The 23,405-nt window shown below is 37.2% G+C and overlaps 1 protein-coding gene across 12 annotated transcripts in view; it reads left to right on the top strand.

The window, feature by feature from the left end:
• The window catches only part of LOC113496801 (protein lap4), a 63,482-nt gene that overhangs the window by 24,533 nt on the left and 15,544 nt on the right, over positions 1 to 23,405 (top strand). For 10 of the 12 annotated variants that reach the window (XM_026876127.1, XM_026876132.1, XM_026876135.1 and 7 more), the window contains 12 exons: positions 1,667 to 1,846; positions 2,607 to 2,732; positions 4,143 to 4,295; positions 7,089 to 7,161; positions 18,870 to 19,075; positions 19,318 to 19,451; positions 19,602 to 19,686; positions 19,824 to 20,058; positions 20,814 to 21,004; positions 21,208 to 21,319; positions 21,475 to 21,740; positions 22,108 to 22,200. In XM_026876127.1, coding sequence (XP_026731928.1) covers positions 1,667 to 1,846; positions 2,607 to 2,732; positions 4,143 to 4,295; positions 7,089 to 7,161; positions 18,870 to 19,075; positions 19,318 to 19,451; positions 19,602 to 19,686; positions 19,824 to 20,058; positions 20,814 to 21,004; positions 21,208 to 21,319; positions 21,475 to 21,740; positions 22,108 to 22,200 — 1,854 coding nt within the window. Of the gene's footprint in view, positions 1 to 1,666; positions 1,847 to 2,606; positions 2,733 to 4,142; positions 4,296 to 7,088; positions 7,162 to 7,199; positions 8,026 to 9,856; positions 10,804 to 18,869; positions 19,076 to 19,317; positions 19,452 to 19,601; positions 19,687 to 19,823; positions 20,059 to 20,813; positions 21,005 to 21,207; positions 21,320 to 21,474; positions 21,741 to 22,107; positions 22,201 to 23,405 lie in introns of those variants that run through there. The other 2 variants (XM_026876128.1, XM_026876136.1) reach the window with 2 other exon arrangements.

Genomic DNA, 23,405 nt, shown 5'->3' with positions numbered 1-23,405 from the left:
TTTATTGTTTGTGTTGATAAATATTTATTGTTGAGTAATACATAGGTCTAATTAACAAGCATCTTTGATATAACATAACGTAGAACTTGGTGTAGAAGTGTTCCTGGAACAGACGTTTTAATTTTAAGGTTCCATCGATTCAGGAGGAAAATGAGGACTTGACGACACCTTCTGAGTCGTTCTTCACGCAACAGTCGATGCTAGCGTTCAGGCGGCCGATAAACGTAGTTCGCAAGCTAGTCACTACACAGCGGAGGAGTTCCCTGCAACGACTCTCCTCCTCTATAACTAACCTCGCGGAGGTACGCGGCAAAGCGTCTCGGGGGGTGCATTCACAAACAATACCACACTATTCTCCAGACCTTATAACTATCTATCGCGTTACCTGCAAGTTTACTAAAGAAGATGTAATGCGAGATAATGAAATATTGTACTTTCCACTCCTAATCGGATGGCGATTGATTCTAATGTAAATATTATCAAAGCTTAAATATTCTTTTGAATCAATACTCATAATCCTTTCATATTTATATAAAAAAATATCATATCGTGATGTATTGAGTACCGTCCTGTTGATACCCGCAGTGGGACCTGGAACATAACACATGCTTTGTAAATAATATTGTGAATGCACTACCATCGAGTTGAGTATCGCTGACCGCCACTAAGCCTCTTGCTCAGTATTTAGACAATAGTTGTTTTCTTTCGAAGTAGACTAATGCATAGATGAATAGTGTTGGTGTTGTCCATCGCAAACCCATCGTCATCGTCAAATTTTAGTGCATTCGAATTTGCTCATGTTCAAAAAACAACACAATTACGTAACACCAGCCACACCTGTCATCCCAATAAGGAACGACCGCCATTTTTATTTAATTCCAAGACACGTTACTGACCCACTGTACGAATATAATTAAAATCACTTTATTCTAAAACTATACCACCTGCTTGGAAATATTCCTCTATCTAATTCTACACTGCGCACAATATTTGTACTGCACTTAAAGTAGATTAGCTTCGTACTAATATACAGACGTCGTAGCTTCACGAAGAAGAGACTGTGTGTGATATCATATCCTGTGGATAAATTCGTGTCGTCTCACATATTGCGACATTATGCGGTTAATAGGTTAAATGACAATTATAGCATGTTTCGAATCTTAGGTCAGATATCTGAGTGTTAGCTTTAAGACCATTTGCCTAAAATAATCCTAAGCGTTTTATATTTGTGATATTTTGTGAGATCATTATTTCTCTAAAACATTTTACATTTCACTAAACACTGTACTGAAGTTTATCTATGAAAAAAACAGTTTAGTAATATGATAAAAAATACACATGCTTGCTTTGTAGAGATCAATTTAATTGTTAGACTTATTTCTCATGAATTCATGCACTCGATTTTAATTATTGAATTGACTTAAAATATTTCACTGCATTTTTTTAACTATTTACTTCTGGATTCGCTTAAATTACGACATTTCAGAATTCATTATATTTAAGATACAATAATTACAGCTTAAAGTTTTTTTTTATGTAATGTTTTCTTATATGCAAACAATATTTATTTTTAAGCATGCGCATGTGAATTTTAATATAATTGACGTTTTTTTAAAACAAATATTGATAACTTATCAGGTTAGCTAACTTATTTATATTTCTGCAGACACCTTTTGTCCGTCAAAATACACCTCACCCGAAGGACTTGAAGGCGAAAGCACAAAAGCTCCTTGCTGGACGCTCCCCGGAGACCGCGAGCAACCAGGCCGCGAAACAAGAGGCTCCGACTACAAACGGTATCACTATGTCACCGCCAGAAATACAAGTGCCAGTCGAAACTATTGAAGTAAGTCTATACAGATTTTAATGTAATATATGTAATTCTCGTGTCACGGTGTACGAAATTGAACTCCTCCGAAACGGCTGGACCGATTCATATGAAATATTGTGTCCATATTGAGCCAACATCTATTTTTAAAACTCATAAGATTTTTTTCACTAATATATTTTTTCCGCACCATGGCACACTGGGTCAGCTAGTATTATATGCAAGTCTCCACCCGTACGCTGTTTTATAAACTATGTAATCTAGGAATCCATTGCCGTATGTATTTTAATTAATATCTCGTTAAATTATTTGCGAAAATATAGAACCATAATTCCATTCAACGAAACTTATGCCTTAACGTGTCTTCAATAACTTCCTCTGCATGACGAGCTTCAATATATATAAAGCATTTATTACTAATTTAATGTTCCTACTTTCTATGAAGACTATTTTCCAATAAACTTTCACATTCCAATTGCAATTTTTATAGCCTGTAGGAAATACTGTTCTTGTGAGATATTAGAATTTCAACAAGCTAGGTTTTAACTACAAGTCATCAATACATGCATACGTTTTGTATGATTTACTATTGTAATGAATTCACGAGCATACTTTTATTTTTTATTATCAAGACTTTCTCTAACGTTTCAGAACTTGTGCATTTTGGTGACGAAATGTGACTGGCATGTTTAAATTAAAAAAGAAAATAACGTGCCCTTTCTTCTAACTTCTTAAAACTGTAAAAAGACGCATATAATTAATTAATATTGTTTTGCAGGCCGTACACGCCACTCAGCCGGCTCCCGAATCTACCAAGGACGATGACAGCGACACACAAACAGCTGCTGACCGAGAATCGTCTGAAGGCGAAAACGATGAAAACGACGATTCCGACGAACTCGAGGTAAGTCCGTATATCTAAGTCATAATTATAGTTATTGGAAGTATCTAATCTTAAACAACATTACTATCGTGTAGACTGAGTCACTTTTTACATCTGCTTAAAGAGTCCTACATCTGGATGATAATTTAAAAAATATGAAAGCACAAAAATCTCTTCTAAAAATTCTAGAAAGTGACTTAACTTGCCAAGGGTCTGCTGCCATCTATAATTTTAATACTCTTGCTGTTATGGAAAGGTGTAGGGCAGTATATGTCGTACACCGGTGCCACTCTTACACAACTGCTATAACATTATTTTATGCAGTGGCAGTAGGCCCTTAGTTCAAAGGAAATAAAGGGTAAAGTTGATGACTATTCTGCTGCTTGGATATAACATCTTAAGTAGAAGTTAACTCTCCTTGTACCTGCTTGTAATAAAATCTAATGGAAAGAATTAACACGAAATGAAACAAGGAAATAACGAATAACTTAAATGGATATGGTAGATTAATAGATCTGTATGCAAAATATAAATAACTGGTAAAAAAATCCTAACACCAAATGATATGTAAGTTGCCATTTGATATTCGCTTAGAGTTAACAGCAACAAAACTGGGAATGGTTCATAAATGGTGTAGTATTTACTCTGCAAACCAGCACATTTATTTTCGTTACCATAACATGTTTTATATTCCACATAAATCGGGTTGGACTCCCTATATTAGTACAGTCACACCCCGTATTCACGCATGAAGCCACGCCCGGTACCACTTAGCCCGATAAACCTATGATTCAAAGTCAGTGCGTAACTGTAACACGCGTAACGAGGTGGACGTTTAAATATAAATCACATTTGTGCGTCACCAACGTTTTTACGACTGCATCGACAGGTCCCCAGCCACATCAAATCAGTTTACTGCATCCAGTTTGAGTACTAGTAATCGATTTATAATTCAGATGTCAAGATACATTCTCGTTTTACTTCTTCGAATAGAAGAGGTGTGCTTTTTTTAGAATTAAAGCTCTTAACAGTAAATATTGCTTCTGTTCTTTTGAAATCAACAAATTTCTCCTCGAGAATTGAAAGAAGAGGAGTTGGTCGTCTCAAATAATAAAATTGGATAAACTACATTGGGATGAGTTCTTTTTTTCCTACTTAAACCACGACCAGGGTCTAGTTAAACCCAGCTTATCTTATTCTGAAATGTCATTCGGAATGTTTGCGCAATCTCCGCCGATTTTGTTGGGTTGTGGCCTTTGAACTGTCATCTATGACTATGAATAGAAGTTTCTATTTTATTATCAAAGAATTCTCGGCCTTTGAATTGTACGTCTGGTGGAAGTCCATTGTCAAGTAATAAGAGTTTCCGCTTACATCGGGGTATGACTGTATGGTATATGTATACACGGGTGTGTTGGTGGCGGTGGGTAGCGTCCGCGGCGGGTCGCGTGGCGGGCCACGGTGGAGGAGCGCGGCGCCCCGGTGCAGGCGGGCCGGCTCCATCGCCGCGACACACCCCACCACCTCAAGAACAAACGCGTCAATCAGATCGACGCAAGGCGTGCGCGAGACCTTATTGCGCAGGTGCTGCTACCGTCTTCCTAATGCGTTATTGTATTTAAGTATTTATTGAACTTGTTAACTATGTTTGTAATCTCGTGCCTGTCCAATTTGATAAGTCAATAAAAAGCATCTTCCATGTTCTGTCAATAAACTTAAACAATGGTATTGTTCCCTGAATATTGAAAAAAAAGACTATCGCTAACCGTTATCAATTGCATAAATTGTGTTGATATCTTGTTAAGATAATCAATTTTAAAAGATTATTATCAAATTAGACGGGCAGTCTAAATTTTTCGTAATCTTGCTTGGTTTGAAGGTGCTAGTAGGTCCATAATAAGATCACTCTTGTCAATATCAACAATCTGCTCTAACATAAAGAATTATGAACTTCTATAAAATGTACGAAAATGCAAATTTTTGATGGCGGTTGCGATTGTGCTGTAACTGGACATCAAAACAAACATAGACCTGTAAAAAGTTATTAAATACAATGATGAAAATATCTTTTTACAACAAGTTTTGAAGTTCAGTATACCAAAGAAAACCATTCAGAATGTAACACTTACTAAAACCTCTTGCATGTTTACAATCTATGGACTTACACTATTTCGGTACCATTTATTTTGGCGTATTGAGATGTTTAACTAATGTCATGCAGTGGAATCTAAACAGCAATCTCTTGTGTGTGTACTCATGTTATGACTAGAATATCCGATCATATCGTAGTGAGTGTATCGATGTTTGATCATCTTCGACCTTCATTATAATTAGATTCACGATGCTGTGTAATTTATTCATTCATGCATGATATTTACTGTTGAAGTATAAACTATATTCGTGAATGTTGTATTTCATTTTGACAGTGACCTACACTTTAGTTTACATGTATCAAAGTAAGTAAAAGCTGAGAAATATATTTTTTTTGTCTGTACGCGCAGTGTTATTGTTTGTTCGAGATCGTTTGCGTGATTCAGCTTTTTCATAGTAGTCTTTGCTCTAGAATAGACAGTGAAAATAATGATTTACTGCCCGGTATTGCCATTAAGCAATTTAATGCTGACATGACTTTTTATACTAAATCAATTAGGCGTTTGCGAAAGGAACGTTAAAGTGATAGAGCTTCCTAAAATGATTAGTCATAACTAGTTCGGTTCATAGGTAATCACTAGTTCCTTTTTGGGGACACACGTATTGATAAATGTTTCTATCCGAGAAAGTAACGCTACTTATAATTTAGAGGAAGGCCGACATACTTTTTTTAGTGTTTAAATAATTGGTCTAAACAGTGTTACAAAACTCATTCATTGTTTTCGGAAATCCGGGATTTCTAAACATGTCCGTATTAAGATTTGACGGTGAATTAATCTTTGTTAGGACATTTAAATGTAATTCTTATCAAAGCTAGCTATCTAGCCGGAACTGTCAGGCAACGGTTCTTAATGTAGATTATATTAAATGATAACAAAACCCATCGATTAATATTCTAACAAAAGCAGTGAACTGCGATGTATCATATAATTTAAGGATAATACCAAAATAATAAACCCAAGGCCGTATTTTCTTATCCTTGAAATGCAAAAATAAACTCTACATTTAGCCTTATGAGATTATTGGCTGTCAGATATCAGTATTATATTGATAAAATTTTACTGACAAGATAATATTTGTCAGATCATATTCACAAACCTATGCATTATGAGGTTTACCACGGATGGGCTCCAAGTAGTAATCACATTGTACGAGAAGTTAAAAACTGATTTGAATAATTCTATATAATTCTCAGTAAAGAATATTTTGATCGATTGGACTACATGTTACACGTTATTTGTCTCTTCATAAAGCAGTTAGGATGCGATGCTATTTTTTGTCTAGAGTACGTATCGTATTCGTTCATCAATTAAATTCATTGCTCTCGTGCAATCGTGCTGCGCATCACAATGGCATCTAAATTGCGGACTATACAATAACGCGAAAGGGTAAAAGCTGACGCACAGTCCGCGTCGAAATTTCTTGTTCACCAGAGAATAGCAGAAACAATAGCGTCGTGAGATCTCTTTCGCATCGCACTTGTACTCTGTGATGTGAATATACTACCATAAAACGATCATTGGAGCGAGTATTCACACATCATTCACACTTAACAAAATTAGATCGAAATTAAGTTGAAAAATCTAACGAAAGAATCTCATCGTAAGCGTGTAAATAGTAAATCTCCCGCTAAATCGCTTCGTTTCTGTAAGTACGACCCAACCGTGGGTAATTGTTGGAATACCGCGGCTGTTACGGGCTGATGCGCGCGGGCCCTCGACCACAACGCTCTCGGTAGACCCTCCGCGAGGCTCGCAGAAATGAGTGCCTTCCACTGTGCCGCTTGTAACAATGCTTCGTGTACCGCGATTAATCGATAAGTGAAGTGCCACTTTCTCAATACAAGTGTAGTGTTAAATAAATCAGTTGCAAACATCGGGCAATTTCTAAAGTGCGCCTTATCAGTACATATTAAAATGAGGTGCTTGAAAGCGGCAGGAGGATGGCTCGCCCGGGTGAGATTCGTATGCAAGATAGAAAGACATTTAGCGAAAGATTTCAATTTAGATTCGACTGCATTTTGTTTGGCTTGTTTTGCTTGTGTGTTGTCGTGTCACGATCATACCATTTCATCGGCATGTAGTGTAATGCGACATTTGATCATTTCCTTACTAGCTGTAATCCTCGAGGCTTTGTCTTCTTGGTGGCCTATTTTGTGTTTATGTTAATCCCGTATCAAATTACTTGGGTATAAATGTTTCGTGTTGAGATTGTGTTTGTTTGCAGGCAATTAAGAAACGCGAACAAGCTGAAGAGCAGAAGACTGATGAGGAAGAAACAGCTGAGGATACCCACGACGGTGAGTTGAAAATGAAATTATTTACTTAAAAAGTAGTTTATTATGTTATTTTATCGATTAGCTTGATTTTGGCTCAGCACGATCTCCCTGTGAGATGTTTGATAGTTGCGACATTATTTCACACGTTCGTGACCATAGCCTGTCGTCTTGCGATCACGAATGTGAACCGCTCGGAGCCCGTCTGTCACTCTCGCGTCACATACAAACGCATCGTCCCGCCATTATTTTTATGTGGGAATCTTCTATGTCTATATAACTTTCCAACTTGAAAACGTGCGCTCGTTAATTGTCATTTGACTTCGTTATCATTAGTCGTCACGTGCTTAGTTTTCGTGTTATTATTCTTGCATTCTCTAACATCGTCTTGAGGGTTAGATTATTTTATGTTTAGGGATATGACTCACTTTAGGCCTCATCTTGTGTAAGTACACTGAATGAAGCAACATACCAGTAACACGCAATGTTGGCGTTGTATAAAATCGGTATCGCTACGTTATCAGCTTATCTTTTACACTCGCCGTGCCATTTCGTTCCGTTGAGCGAAGCCCCGCAGTGTTTCGCTTACTTGTGGCGAGTTTGTCGCTGAATCAACCTCCTTGTTCAGTGAAAATTAATAACAGAGCGTTCTAGTCGCGTGACATACTTCGAAGCAACGATACAATTTTCGTGATCGGTGGCCAAATAGTGAGATACCTGCATTAGGCATTGAATGACTCAGATTCACGGCTTGATCATATTTGACACATATAACTGTTTGTGTTGACGCAAGCCCACTTAATATCCAAATGTTTTAGCAAGTGCTATTAAGTTAATATGTGCCAGTGTTATAGTGATAACGTAATTAAATACCGGTGTTTTTTAATGGTTTGAGTTCCAGTTATTGATTCCATCTTCAACGTATACATTATCTATTGTCATGTCTGTACAAATGATATTCTAGAAACTAGTGTTAATATGTAGTTACGTGCGATGTATGAAGGTCAAGCTCAGTTGTTGTTACAACGTTACATATATTTGCGTCACAAGAGCATATAAGTTTCTGTGTTCTGTTACAAAAAAAAATTACTTCACGGTAACTCGGTCCGCTCTATTTAACTTTTTAATAGTAGACTCTGGCCCCTACTTGCATGCATATTAAACGCATCCACTTTCCCTGTACTACTTCATTAGGTGAACTATCATATTCTTTAAAACGTTACCCCTTTCTTTTATCCCCGCCAGTGTACTGTACTCTATTTCACCCATAATGGCATTAGGTCCAAGTAACAAGCTTACTATGGAGAATTGAGGGCGAAGCCTTCTACCGTCTACGGTCATCGTTAACAAATACTGTCTTAATTAGAACATGTTCCACACTTTAAAATTGATATCTTAATTCCGGCTAAAGGACCTCTTTAAACAAGTATCGCAACCGAGCGTCTACACACACTTGATAATTGTGTTCTGTTTATTTTACAAACACTGCATGTTTCCTAACATTAATTTGGGTCGTGTTTAAGAACTTAATAGGATCATTGTTCATTATGTTCGGGTTATGAGCCCTTGTTTTTTCCAGTACCTTATTTACGATTTATTTTATTTTAAACCAGTTAAGTACTGTTGAGATCATTGTTGAATTTTCTATACGTGCTACTTGTAATGTGTGTAATGTAGGAACTTATATGATCGGTGACACATTAAAAACATATGTTCAATGTAACCATAACAATGCCCTAGAGCTGTAACCACTAGCTCTTACCTTGACCTAGTCTCTGTATTTTCCTTAACTCAAGGCATTTCTTTTACCTTAGCTACTTCTTAGTGTACTTCGTATATGTTCACGTGTTTGGCATAACAAGTCGATTAAACACGTCGTTATTAGCAAACAATAACTTCACTAAGGTTGCACAGAAGGTGTTATTCGCCTCTAGGGTCTATCGTGTACATTGATACGAGTTATTGAACTGACGGCATTATCTTATCAGCTATAATAATAAATTACTCGATCGAAACTCATCGTCAGTCCTCAGTGAATTTACTCAAAGTGCAGTCGTATTTTAGTAAATTAATATTTTCTCTATTATTTCGATTGTAAATACTCGGTTAATGTAACAAATAAGACGGAAATTCTTTTCATTTGTTACCGTCTCGCAAGTGAAATTGTTAAAAATGTTTGCTTCGTAAAATTTATTGGAACGGATTAACTTCGTCTGCACGGATATTGCATGTCAAAACGTTGTTTATCAAGCAAGAGCGTCGCTCGTTCTATCTACCTAATGTACCAATAATGCTAAGTTTTTACAAAAAGTTTCGTATTTGTTTAGAAAACTAATAATTTCAGACATTCACCTCGAAAGAGTTTTATTAAAAAACAAATTTTGAATAATAAAGTCTAATGTATTGTGCCTAATTATTAAATAACTTAACTTGCTAGTAATGCCTTGATTGATAGAGTAATGTTTACTTATCGATAAATGTATCTCTGGATTTTCTCTTTTAAAGTTTTTATTGTTCTCCTTTGTCTATACGTCAAATTGCTTGCCACAAAATTGACAGAGCCTTTGTCGAAAAGTCGTGTCGATGTTTCTTCCAAACTATTTTAACCTCAATTAACTTCGACAACGATGGTCTTGTTCTCGAGCTAGTGGTCATTTACTTATACATCATTACTCATCGTTCATGATTGTACCTTGTAAGTGCAATTTACTTTCTTTAGCGTGATAAGTTACTTCGTTGTATAACATTGTAAACTATAATTAATTTGTTACTATGTCTGACAACGTTTCTAATTTAACCATAATAAGCTACAAGTCGTGATCTTAAAGTGTTGTGATACATGTGAGTGTTGAATCAAGACAATGAAAGACAAGAAAAGACTTGAAGTCAAATTGAGCGTGCGTGGTGATGGTTCATTGAGTCGAAATAATCTCAGAAGCAGCAGTAGAAGTAATAACAGCAATTCAAGTAACAATAGCAGCACATTACCGGTAAGCGAAATATTCGCTACAGACCGTTACTATGCACCTCACAATAGATCCTTTGATATACTCGACAAGTACCGCAGGCAACCAAATCAATATGGATATCCAGCTCAGAGTCTGCAAGCGCTAAATCATTACGAACAACCTGCAAATAACGGTTATAGCAATAGGGCTAGAAACAACCCGTATATTGATTACACTGAGTCGACGAAGCCATATCGCTACCAGCCACAGCAGCTGCATAATGAGGGAACATATCAGCGTGTCTATAACGATACATCAATTCGATTGCATGGGTCGCTGCCACGATCAGTTAGTCGTACTGAACAGTATAGGGATAGCCCAATATATAACGATCAATCGACTGTCAGACAACATGCAACATTACCACGATCAGGAAACTATCAGGATGAGCAAAGGGGTAATATAAACTATGACAATCCGCAACCTCGATCGTATGGAACGCTACCACGACCAATTAATCGAATTGATGGACAAAGGGACAACTTTACATATAACGACCCTTCAGCTCGCCTGCATGGATCTCTACCAAGATCAATAAGCAGCCAAGACCAACAGAGAGCCAGTCCCATTTATCCAAATAGTCCTCACACATTACCAGCAAAATATGGCCCAAGACGAGTGCGAATCAGTGAACTCGAGCCAATTGTACACGGATATGGTGCGTATAAATATTATTTTGCAATCCATCATTATGTTAAACATCGTCCGTAGTTAAAATCTGTCTAGTACTTGGTCATTACTATCCAGATTTACCAAATATGGCACTGTTTTACTGAACCCAATTACCTACCTTAATTGTAAAGTTAGTTCTTCTTTCTGTATTCAAAATTTCTACTAAAATATTATTGGTACGTAAATTATACTTAGTACAGTCGACTCCGAAGAGAAATCCAAGGTAGAAAGTCGTTTTGAATAGAAACTAATCTAGTCGTTAACCTGCAATATATCACGTTATATCAAAGTATAACTAGCATAAAATATTCTGCTTTCAGCTTAACCACCACGGTCTTTTGAATGTTCAGTATCGATATTCTAACAGCCTATTAGCTTAGAGCTAACCTGTTTTTGTAAACAACTTCCCAACAATTAAATTCAGTGTGGTTATTTATAACTCGTTACAGATCTCTACAAATCGATTACACTAAGTGGTGAAAACTTGCAAGTTGTAACATAGGAAAATATGGAATTTCTTGAATACTTGCAGGGTCTATGCTTGAGTCTATTCAAGTTGGTATGATTGTTAAATTTCGGCTTGGAATTTGATTGTAATAATGTCATGTCAAACAATAACTCGTCATTTCTATATATAAACAAAGGTTTATTATGCGTGTGTGCGTAAATAGGACGACATCTGGGCCAACCCTCCCGAGGGACGGACAACAATAGCTGCAGCAGGGCACTCTCCCCGCGTTTACTGGTGCGCTCTAATGAGCCAGACCGTTGTTAGCTGCCTCGTGTATCAGTATTTCATATGCTTTTACGAAACGTACATTAAAATTTTGTGCTGTGAAAAAATAACTATAATTCAGCAATATTTTTTGCAATATGGCAGTCACAAAGTCTGCTGTTCGCGGAATCATGTGTTCCATCATGGAGTTTACATTCAAAGCAAGTAAGATTTCAATTCGATTACAACTCCCAGCGTTTCGATGACACGATAGTCACAGCTAAACGTTCCGTATGATGCATTTTCACAAGGATGCGTACGGGTGTGGTTTCTAAGAACCAATAGATTTTTATTTATCTGACATTTGCAGACTCACAGACTCTGAAGTAAATGTTTCTATATTGTTTTTCTTTAAAAGTACGTCGCGTATGTACTTTCGTACAAGGATTGCAAGAGTGAATTTTAATTTTGTTTATTTGTGATGTATTTTAGTGAATCAAGGCGATATAACCCGTTTTTTTAACTTCAATCAATGGCTTGGTTAAGCGGTCGATCCTTATTTATGTTAACATGAGTAGGTATTGTTTAATATGACTTACTAGATTAATTTGGACCCAACTTTCTAAATTTCAACGATTTGAATAGAAGCTATAAAGAACAAGATTAACTGTCTTATTATCTTGTCATTTCACACCTTGCAACTACAATGCTTCATTTCTGTGTTCTATCTTTATGTAGGATAGCCTTATTTGAAAGTATACGTTCGAATTTACTTGTTCTTTTTGCAGTTTTTTTAGATACGGCCTTTATGTAATCGATTGTTACACTATAAAATATATTACAAATGGTTCATAAACCATAATCTATATCTCTTGTGTAATGTTTGGCGCTATCGGATAGAAAGTACAATGGATACATAGAGTCTATAAAGTTGAGGTTGGTTGACCCTAACAAATAATAACAGATGAGCTTTCAATGCGAAGCGAGCACAGTAGAGGAGGCGGTGTGGTGCCAGGCAGGGCTGCGCGTGCCTGAGCCGAGTTCGTGCACCGATGCCCGATAGAAAAGGAGAAGAGCACGATTGACACTCGTGAACTCACAACTTCACTAAAAATAACATCGACATTCGATTTTACTCGCTGTGCAGTTAGATTTAATATAATACCCAACAGTTTTTGGTCTTCAATCGCTGATGACGTCAACTATGACGGATCTTTGATAAAAGGAGTAGGAAATACCTGAAACAGATTAACAACGGAAGTAAGAGACCATAAAACATGAGTGGGTAATTTTAAATAGCTGTTATTATTTGAGAATACATGTAAGAATGTGATTGTGTAACAAAATGGTTGTTACCTACTAAGCATGGGATCTATCAGTCACGTCATACGCACGTAAATTACCGTGTTTTACTTTCGAAACCCAATAAATAAATGTCATAGATTGTAATTTGGTCATGTTATTATAATGTTATACAAAACACCTTTCTCTGTTATAGTAATTACTGTAGGTAGTGCACTCATGTTGTTCTTTTGCATTATCAATCTTCGTGCATCCGCGTCTTATTCAACGCCGTGAAAGTCCTTGTTATTGTGTATACTGGCCTCGTGAACTTACTAATTATTATTGCTGTTACAATGCATATTACAGATATACGTAACCCTTTTCGATTTCTCTCTCTGTTAATCTCTTGCATCAAGAGACACGTTGCTCGCAATCGCACTTGACGCTGGAATGTTATCAGTATCACTAATCTTATCTATTCTGTTGTATTTTAAGGACGTGTGTTTATATCGATATCCAGATAATGTGTTTTTATTACAATTGTGTTCTCAAATGGCGGGGACTTTAAACCACAGAGTATGTATACCTGTTGCGTATAGAATTGGCGATGCACAGGAAACCGTGCGTTGCGGTTAACATCCGTGCCGCGGGCGCAGATCTCGAAAGTGAACCTGTGAAATGAGTTATTGAAGCGCATCAATAACATGATACCCTGTGAACATGAGCCCCTATTAATATAATAGATTGGCTTTTGTCTTAATACTTTCGCATGTTTTTTTATGGTTTCTAACCATTCAGAACTCCAATAAACAGATTTATGTTATTAACTAATCTAAATTAAAAATGGCTTAAAAAATTGATGAAAAAAATAATTAAAATCAAAGTCTTAGAGATTTTGAATGGCTAAGGTGAGGCGTGCTGTGCAATATGCAACTTTCCACGGATTAACATATTTTATCGCAAAATCCACCTACGGAGAAACAGTATCAAATTCTTACAGAGCTATGTCACCATGACCGTTACTTGAAACGTAGACGCATAAACGTTCGTTCGTTGAGAAAAGTGTCCTTTCGAGAACGAGTTTGTTGGCGCTATATTAAGTAGGTCTGAACGTCCATTACATCTGACAGTGACGCGTGCCGTATCTAATTGGCATCCTTGCATACATTAATTCAGCCTGCAAGGTGTGCACTGCCTACTACTAGTAAGTAGATCACCGGTCGGATTGCTTTTCGAAAGCTGAAGTCCTGTATAATAATCTACAGTTAAACTGAAAGCCATATCCCGGCTGCAACGCGATTTCTAATTTTCTCCGATAGGCTGGTAATATTACATCGCGCCGAAGTGTAATTAACTATCATCTTGTGTATTGTAATTAATTTGAGATTAGCTGTTGCCACTGGACGAATCTTCTAATTGACTTGAGATGTTGGAGATTTTTATTCCTTGCCAACGTTTAAATGTCAAACTTATATGGCAGTTAGAACAGCAAGTATTGCAAAATGTAAGTAATATTTTTCTGTTTTCGCATAACAATGATGACGGTAATTGCATTCTTTACCTTGACTTTGCCACTTAATGACGTATTAATTGTCCGATTGCGTATGTTTTTTATTAAACGTTTATCATTACGTAAAGAAACAAAAAAATGCAATATTATAGGTAACATCGGTACCGACATCGGCAATTGTATGGTAGTGAAAAGTATACAAGTGTTTACTTTAAATACTATAATTTAAAAACAGAAGTGATAATAACAATAATAAATAGGTATAGTATATTTATCACTTAATCGAATCAAACAAGATCGGATGTAGAGGCGATCGATCCGTACAGATAATGGGTAGGTAACGCTAGGGTAAAAATAAAGGAATCGGTATGCGCCAGGTTGAGACTTTCTATTTTTAATCGGGCGGAGAGGTCGCGGGCGCGGGCGCAGCGCCGGCGCCACAGCCTCCGCCACATCTCTTGGTGGTAGCGCGCGCATTCCGTCATCGCATGCGCCCCGGGCTGCGCGCACTACACGCGTTCTTAAACAGTTCGGTGTTCACGATTTGTTTGTTTTGATTTACCGTATCCAATCTATAGCCGGTTACAAACATAAACACATAACATTTGATCCTCATTTAAGATTGAGTTTTTTTATATCTTTATGTTCGTATAATTTATTTAATAATCAAATTGGACAATGACCTAGTCGGAATGCATTAGGGCGAATAGCCGGCCGGTGCCTTGCGTTGATTGATGTACGTTACTAGCCCGATAGTATCGTAACGTGAGCCGGTAATTCAACCTCCGCCTACGGACATAACTGCCCCTACTCAGGAAGTAAGCCAGGACTAGTTTGATACGAGGAAATGGGTGTGATCAGGAGAAAAAAGCGTAAGTTTACTTTCTCTTCGATTTTATTTTTCGTGTCCTTATGCAACAGTTGACCGGTTTAATGCAGTTTATGTTAGGCTGAAAGTAGTGCAAATTTACTTTAACATTATAATGGACGATTTTCACTTTTTATGTTCATGCAACCAACACAAAACCGTGGTTGTGAAATTCACCAAATATTTCATTCGGTATTGTTAAAGGTGTATGTTTTGTCAAATGACAGTCAGCTGCGTAACTGTGCGCCTAGTGTTATTTAGTTTTGTTATTATGGTTATGGAAATGTTGTTGGGGAACGGATATCGTGCTCTACAATATTCCGCGACAAACGAGTCAAGGTTCATCATTGTTTTACCTAGAAAATAACATTCACATTCTATGAGAACTTTTAATAAAAGTTCACATTCAATATTCATTAACATAACTTACCTCGGCAACTAACTGTCTATGTTTTTACTGTGGGAGACGCTACAAAACCTTTCATTTTCACTTAATAATCACTTGCGAGTAGATGTAATGTTAGTACTTGCCTATCTTTATTAATTTAATAATTACCAATTAAGTATAAACGTAGTCATTATAGTTACCTAACATCTTGCCATATTGGCCAGTATTGACCAATTATCAAAATACAAAATGTATATAATAACTATAGCTCTCGTATCGTGATCCTATGTTTTTAATAAGTAAAAGAATAGTTACGAAGACCTAGTTCAAATAGTAATTAATATAAATAACAACACATATAAACAATTTCTTAACAATAAAATGGCTGTAATCAAATTTTACGACACGAATTCTTATAAATCGCAATTTGTAACAGTACATTTCGAATATTATTTACTTAAGTTTCAATATTCAAATTCCGACATGAATAGGTTAATCTGATCAATAAAACATCGATAGCTAATGTATTATTGATGTTCGCATCTGAATAATCTATTCAAAATGTGTTTTCTTAATCTGTATGTAGGTAATGTGCACTTGATCCTAGCCGCTGCAGACCGCAACACAATGAGCATATTATTACACTACAGACTTAGCGTACTTGCACTCAATAACATTTAAACGCTTACCGCCACTGTTAAATAGGCCATACGTAACATATTTTACATGGTTTGTAAATACTAGTGTGAAGACTGTGAAGGTGAATTGGTAGTTATGTTATGCGGTCATCGTTCACGTATTCGGGCGGGTCTAGTATAAGTATCACTTGTTATTGTACTTCTTATTTCGTAACTGCGTAGAAGAACAAACTGATTATAAGGTTACTTCACTATTGAAGTGTCTCTTGTTGTTGATGTATGTATACTTCGCCCTTAGTGTACTACTAACAGATGACCTTTAAAGGATGTGTCATCTTCCGAAATAGCTTCAAGTTATACTATGTTTTGGAAACCGTATTCGTTGCTTGTTACATTAAGAACAACTTTTACTACGATTTAGTTTGCTACAATTAAATAAATTACCTTGGTACAGCTTTTGTACCATAGTAATGTCCTTTTCGTGTAAATTGCTTGCCTTCGCTCAAATTATCTTTCATAACTGTAATCAGTGCTTGCAGCCCATATTCGAAACGTGCAAATTGTTGGTAGGGTACCGATACTGCAAGAAAACAGCTTTCGATTCAACATAAACCTTCCTATTTTCTTTTCCTGGTTCTTATACTAGACGTTGTATAATCTCCGCCTGATAAATATGAGAAGAAATATCGTAAGATAATCTTTTTGTTGTGACCTTAGACCTCGCATCTTTTTTATGTTCGCTGTCACACGTTTCTAATGGTAGAGCTGTTATTCATAGGTGCATGAGCTCTATTTTCTTTTGATAAATATTTTAGTGATTATCTATAATATAAAAAGCCAAATCTATCGTTGAATTATAGTCATTTAGTAAGATTTATAATGGTCGCAATTTTTGAATACCGTTTGTAAAATATAGTACGTATGAGAATTACGATTGACGTACATATGTATAAAAATACTGGACATGATGGTGCTTTACCGTTGCACATGATGTATGTATGAAGTCATACGTTTAGTAGATTTACGGCGTAATGATGGCGGACGCCGGTGGCGGAGGCTGTGTGTGTTTACAACGATTACGTGAACATGCGCCTACCACCGCCATTAAATCAAATTGCCACTCTTAATTTAACATTAACGGACCGCTACAAGCTCGCAGCTCAGGATCTATTCCTGTCATCAAGCCGTAATTTCTTACACTGCTATTAACTTAAAGCCTCCACTCAATGTTCGAGTGCGCTTGCCAACAAAAAGCGCATTTGCTACAAACACTAGAGGAAAATTGCTTACTGCTTTTACTTAAATTACTTTCATAAAGTACTTGTAGCAATTATTTATTAGTTACATGCTTTTTCGTTAAATTACTTACAGTATTATTCCACAACACTGACTTTCACCTGTCCGTTACATTTAGATTGGAACTAAATTACCATCATTCCTAGAAAAGAGCATTTTCCAATAAGACTACTGTAAAATGAGAGTCACGAATCCCTCTGTAAACTATCACGACTCGTTCTGGGATACAATAGTTGTGTAGTTATACCATTAAGTTTATCCCTGGGTGAAAGTAAGGCAACTGATTGGCTATTGTAATGCACAAGACAGGACGCGGGCCCGACCATTCTGGATCATGATTTCACTGAGGTCCATTCATTCGTCTCGACATGTTGATTGTCGTGTGAACGCTGCAAACTGACGCGCCGATCATTTATTCAATTCCATACAGTTTGCATTGAAGATCTGTGGAATTAGAAATCCGGTTGCGTAGAAACGTATCATCAATAATTGTCATAGCGCACTGTTTGTTGTTGGTCTTCAGAATGAAACGTTTCTCATCTAGCGGTATCAGATTTAACATTTAGTAACCGATAGTTCAAATTCGTGTCGGTCGCAAGCTCAGGTCACACACACGTAATGTCTATTTCGTGACTGGTTATTTTTGTGTTCATGATCGTAACTGCGCCGACCTTGTCAACATATGCACTACATTGCATACAGCTCGTTGTTCCTATTCACTGGAGGGTCAATAATTAGTACAGTGACGGCACTTTTAATCGCCCACTTGCCATTAACTCAAAGCAGACCTTGTTAAACAATTTGTTTTCCGAGCATTAAGAGCAAAGTCTCGTACTAATCTTGTCTAATTACTGTACCCTGACAATTAGTCTCATTTGTCTATGCACAACCGGTTCTATTATTCTCACAAATATCCGTTTTCATATTTACGCTTGACCTTACACTTGTTGACAATAGATACGTGTTACTACTGCGTGGTGGCGGAAATCACTAGTCCGAAACAATGAGCGTTACAGAAGAATTCTATTTCATATAAAGGATCGCTTTATCGCCAGTAATATACCTATTGATAAAACACAGTTGACATTGAACTAAAATTTCCAAACAATTAGTAATCGACTTAGACTCGATATCTTAATAAAAAATAGACGTCTCACCGATAAGGTAAATAAAGGAATTAACAAAACACAACGATAGCATATTTTTGATCGATGACATAATGATTTTAAATTCTTGAAGCTGTTTTGTTTGCACGTATCGAGGACCTTGTATTCGTCGAAACTGGGTGTGGTATCTATCAACACACCTATCTCTGTATTAAATAAAATAACTCATCCATATTAATTTCATCAGGTGAATCGGTGTCAGAAAGGGCGGAGAGCGAAGTGCGTGTAGTTAACGATCAGCGATGCATCGAGGTCCGCATCGCGCGCACCGCTGGCGGCCTGGGCTTGAGCATAGCCGGCGGCCGCGGCTCCACACCCTACGTCGGCGACGACGACGGCATATTCATATCAAGAGTCACACCAAATGGTCCCGCATATAATGCTGGACTTAGGGTAAGCTGGTTATCTTTCCCAAACTAGGAATTAACACACCGTTTAGTATTAGCACACCGCAACTAATCGCTTCCGGAACTATTACGTTAACCGAAAAGATTTCGGCCATTAAAATTATGCAATAAATTTCTATTATATTGTATCACAACACAGAATAAAACGTGTACTGTCTATTAAGGTCGTAAAAGCTGCGGACAAAAATTAAGGTTATTTGCAAAGTTAAAATGTAAACATTGTTTCAGGTTGGCGACAAGGTGCTCTCGGTGAACGGTACGTCGGTGGTAGAGGTGGATCATTATTATGCAGTGGAAGTACTTAAAGCAAGCGGGCCAACGCTAACACTTGTCGTGACCAGAGATTCACCCAATTCGACCAGGTAAGTGCCGTTGTACACCTTATCTTGATGTTTCATCACTATTGTGAAACAAAATGTATGAACTTAATTTAGTTAGAACAAAACGTGGCATTCGTGTAGAGTTCATGTTTGTTTATAATGATGTATGTTTATAAAAACAATTCTATTCAGAACCCACAGCCGAGCTCCGAGCGGTGCGAGCCATCATTCTGTATCAAGCACTACCGATACCGTTTCCACATTGGAAAATGGACAGGTAACATCTCATTTTGTATTCACATAACATTGTATGTATTATGTAAATCACCGCGGAGCTAACTACGCAACAGATTGTAATGTTTTTTATTGCAACAATCGTATAAACTATCGATGAACACGCAAATGATTGTACAGGTTACCACCGGTCGCGGTGTTCCGACTAAGCCGCTTATCTTCAGCAACCAGTACGCTCAGGAGTTCGAACCGGAATATAAGGAGCAACCGGCACCGCAGCCGGTCCCGGTCCCGACAGCGGTCACTCCGGTAGCGAGCTACAGCCCCTCGCCCACGGGACAGGTCACCACCGACACTTACCAGCGCCTGCAGGCGTCCCCCCCACCACCCGTCGTGGACCCATATATACCACCCGGTAAGTCGAAAATCCCAAGCAGTTACAGGCAGCATGATACCTTAAGGGCGACGTTTTGCTGCGTGACGTTTTCTATTCGTGTGTGGAAATTATAGATATACGCTAAACACAAATCAGTTTTGTAACTTCCAATACTACTTACTACAAAATACTTATTTGAGAGAAAATCTTTGTCTCAGGGATGTCATAAGACCTAGCGGTCTTATCTCAGAGAGTGCAAAACCAAGTACCGATATTTAAATTACATGTAAAGGAACTAATCGCACGGCAAACATGCAAATTAAATGACGTGATAAACTAAGTCTGTATTGGGTTTCTCTGCATTAGAGAGCGTGTGCAGTCACCGGTCCAAATTGTTCAACCAACTTATAATCTTGTATGTAATTACTAATCTGCCATCATAATACGACAATGGTAAGATATTACGATAATGTTTATAACTTACTGATTAGCATCATTATTTGCAGTTATTTATGTACAATATGTTTGCATAATATGACTGGATGGATTATTTGTTATGGCTAGGACTCTAGAAAAAAAAATCGGCCTATTCAAGTTTATATTTTGGTGTACACAGAATTACGTTTGCGACAGATATATATTTAAAATGCTTTCGTTTCTACGAGTTTCATAAAATTTATTCAAAGAAAAAGCAAATGGCAAATGTATAATCTCATTTACTCTAAGCTGCCTAGTATGCAGTAGATTTTTGACAAAAAAATCGTCTGATTCATATATTCTCTTTCCATTTCTAGTATATCAACAGAAGGTGCTAGTTCACACGACTCTGATCCGCGACGGAGCTGGTCTCGGGTTCAGTATAGCCGGCGGTAAGGGCTCCCCGCCGTACCGAGATGACAGCGACGCCATTTACATCTCGCGTATCTCGCCACAAGGTGCTGCTGCTAAAGACGGCAAAATGCTCGTCGGCGATAAAGTTGTTTCGGTAAGAATAATTTTATATCATGTTTAAGATTAATCAATTTAATTACCTTGTACTTGTTATAAATATTAAGAACTGAATTGGCTTTAGGAAATACTTTTAATTAGCAAAGATATTATTATCTAGCGCCCTAAATATTTCACAAGCAACCTAACAAGTTAGTAAAGTAACACAGTGAAAGCCTTAATATAGATTTATTTTCTCAGATAAACGGCGTAGATATGGAGAACGCTCCTCACGAAGCCGCCGTATCCCTTCTCACCGGACACGAAAGATTTGTAAGACTCGTTCTGCAACGGACCATCACAACGGAGCAAGGTATATAAATAAATCTATAATCTATTTAGCACAGTTGCAAATGATAGGCTTTTAAGTATTGGCCGTTTTATTTCTTGTCAAGAAAAGTGCTTATGGTGTAGTCTGTAGACAGCTTGGCCTTAAAAAAACACTTAAATTTTATTTTCCTTGTATAGGCGAGCTGTTACCGCGGAAATCAACATCAGAAGAAGTGAGAGAGCACAAGACGAGCCTGCAGAATGTGAACATAACTCCGACACCGAAACCCACTACGAATCACATTAGCACAGCCATCGGCAACCACACTAACACTTACACCGCACCGCGCGTGTCGCACTCGCCGGCGCCGTCGCCGCAGCCGCCCGCGCACAAGCCCAGCACGCTGCCCACCGCCGTCCCACCGCAACCCGCACCCAGGAAACTCAGTCAAACCAACGGACAGGTGAGGCTTAGGCAACGCTATCTATCCAGCCTTTAGACTCTCAATATCAGAGGGCCCAGCTCCACAGCTTAAAGTTTTATTATTGCCGTTGTAACATCCTATTACAAAGCCTAGAGTTTCGTCTCTGTTTCTCAACTGCAGCAATCATATTGTAAGGTAATGTTATGCCATCTGGAGTATAGGACTAACATAGACGTATCTTAGATTAACCAACTTCAAGTTTTTGCACACTAAATAGCACATTTCAATAAAAACTGCCAATAGTTTGATAAAAAAAAAAACATGTGTCGAGAGTAACTTGAAACATTCTGCTTTATTTTCCTACTGACTACGCATATACATTCAAATAAATAATCGTTCACTCCAGGCCAAACCAACAACTAACAGTGCGAGCACGCCCCTAACACCTGGCGCCAATAACGTGCACGGATCTAACGACGACGTCTTCGATGATATACAGGTAAGAGCAACTTCCTACATAAATATAGTACTCAGATTCGCAGGTGATGGTATTGGTTTAACACGTTCACATCCGAGCTTTTACGTCATAGCTTTACCACTATTGTGTGCGACGCCTTAACTGTTTTCACTCCATTATGTAGACTAGTTGAAAGTCGGCGATCACATTTAGCCCGTAATAGTTGCGAAAGGTATTGTGTCCAATGCATTCCGAAATATAGAGCTCATATTTCGTGATGTTTGGATTTAATATCGGTCATAACTATTCATTCTGGGTTCAATGCTATCTCCGTGCTTTCTTTAAAATATGTATGCTTTAATATTCTGTTACTTTCGGTCTTTAGATAATACTGTATTTAAACCACATGGGCATAAATAATATCATTCAAATGTGATTCAAAGTGTAAGTTTGGAAATGCTAACGTATCATTGCATTTATTCTAAAATATATACTATGTATCGTAGTTATTCTGCACCTTGTATAGTGTGATATTTGATTGTCTTCACTAGTTAGCGCATTATTTGAAGCTTAAGCTTTACTTTGTATAATTGCACTATCGCCAATAAACATTGTCGACGCAACATTGTTTATAACTATGCCATATTACACGATTATTAACTTTAGTCAACGTTTAGATTTTATTTATGTAATTATTATACATTTTAGGATTACAAAGAATTATTATATATTACTTAGCAAGACTAGAGGAGACGAAAATATATATAATGATCATGTTATGTGTCTTTATAAGATTGTAGATTTGTAGCATATATCTCTCAACATATCTTTTTAATTTTTCAGATTGTAAAAGATGGAAATCTACGTATTTACAAGGTTTTTTCTTCTTGATTTTAATGTCGATAAGATGAAATGAATTCCCAACTAATCATTTCAGTAATCTATGCTTTGCGAGTCCTAAAAACATCATCTATTGACATCCCCGTAAAAGTATATACCATACATACAAGTCACTGGAGAGAGTGTTGTTGGCTCTAATCGTCATAATATATCAAATACAAATGCTTAAATCTATCTTATATAATAAAGAGCTAAAATTTCTCCGGTACAGAGGAGTAATCCCAAAATTTACTAAGTCCTTAAACTCCCGTTTAACCCCATTGGAGAGCCACTTAATTTGTGAGAGTCACAGGCTATAATATCTTCGAGATAGAAAATGTTCACCGTCATGTCCAACGAATTGGGTC

This window comes from Trichoplusia ni, chromosome 8 (genome assembly GCF_003590095.1).
Source record: "Trichoplusia ni isolate ovarian cell line Hi5 chromosome 8, tn1, whole genome shotgun sequence".
Classification (NCBI taxonomy): Eukaryota; Metazoa; Arthropoda; class Insecta; order Lepidoptera; family Noctuidae; genus Trichoplusia; species Trichoplusia ni.
The sequence above is the reverse complement of the archived record's forward strand: the minus strand, read 5'-3'. Positions and strand labels throughout refer to the sequence as shown.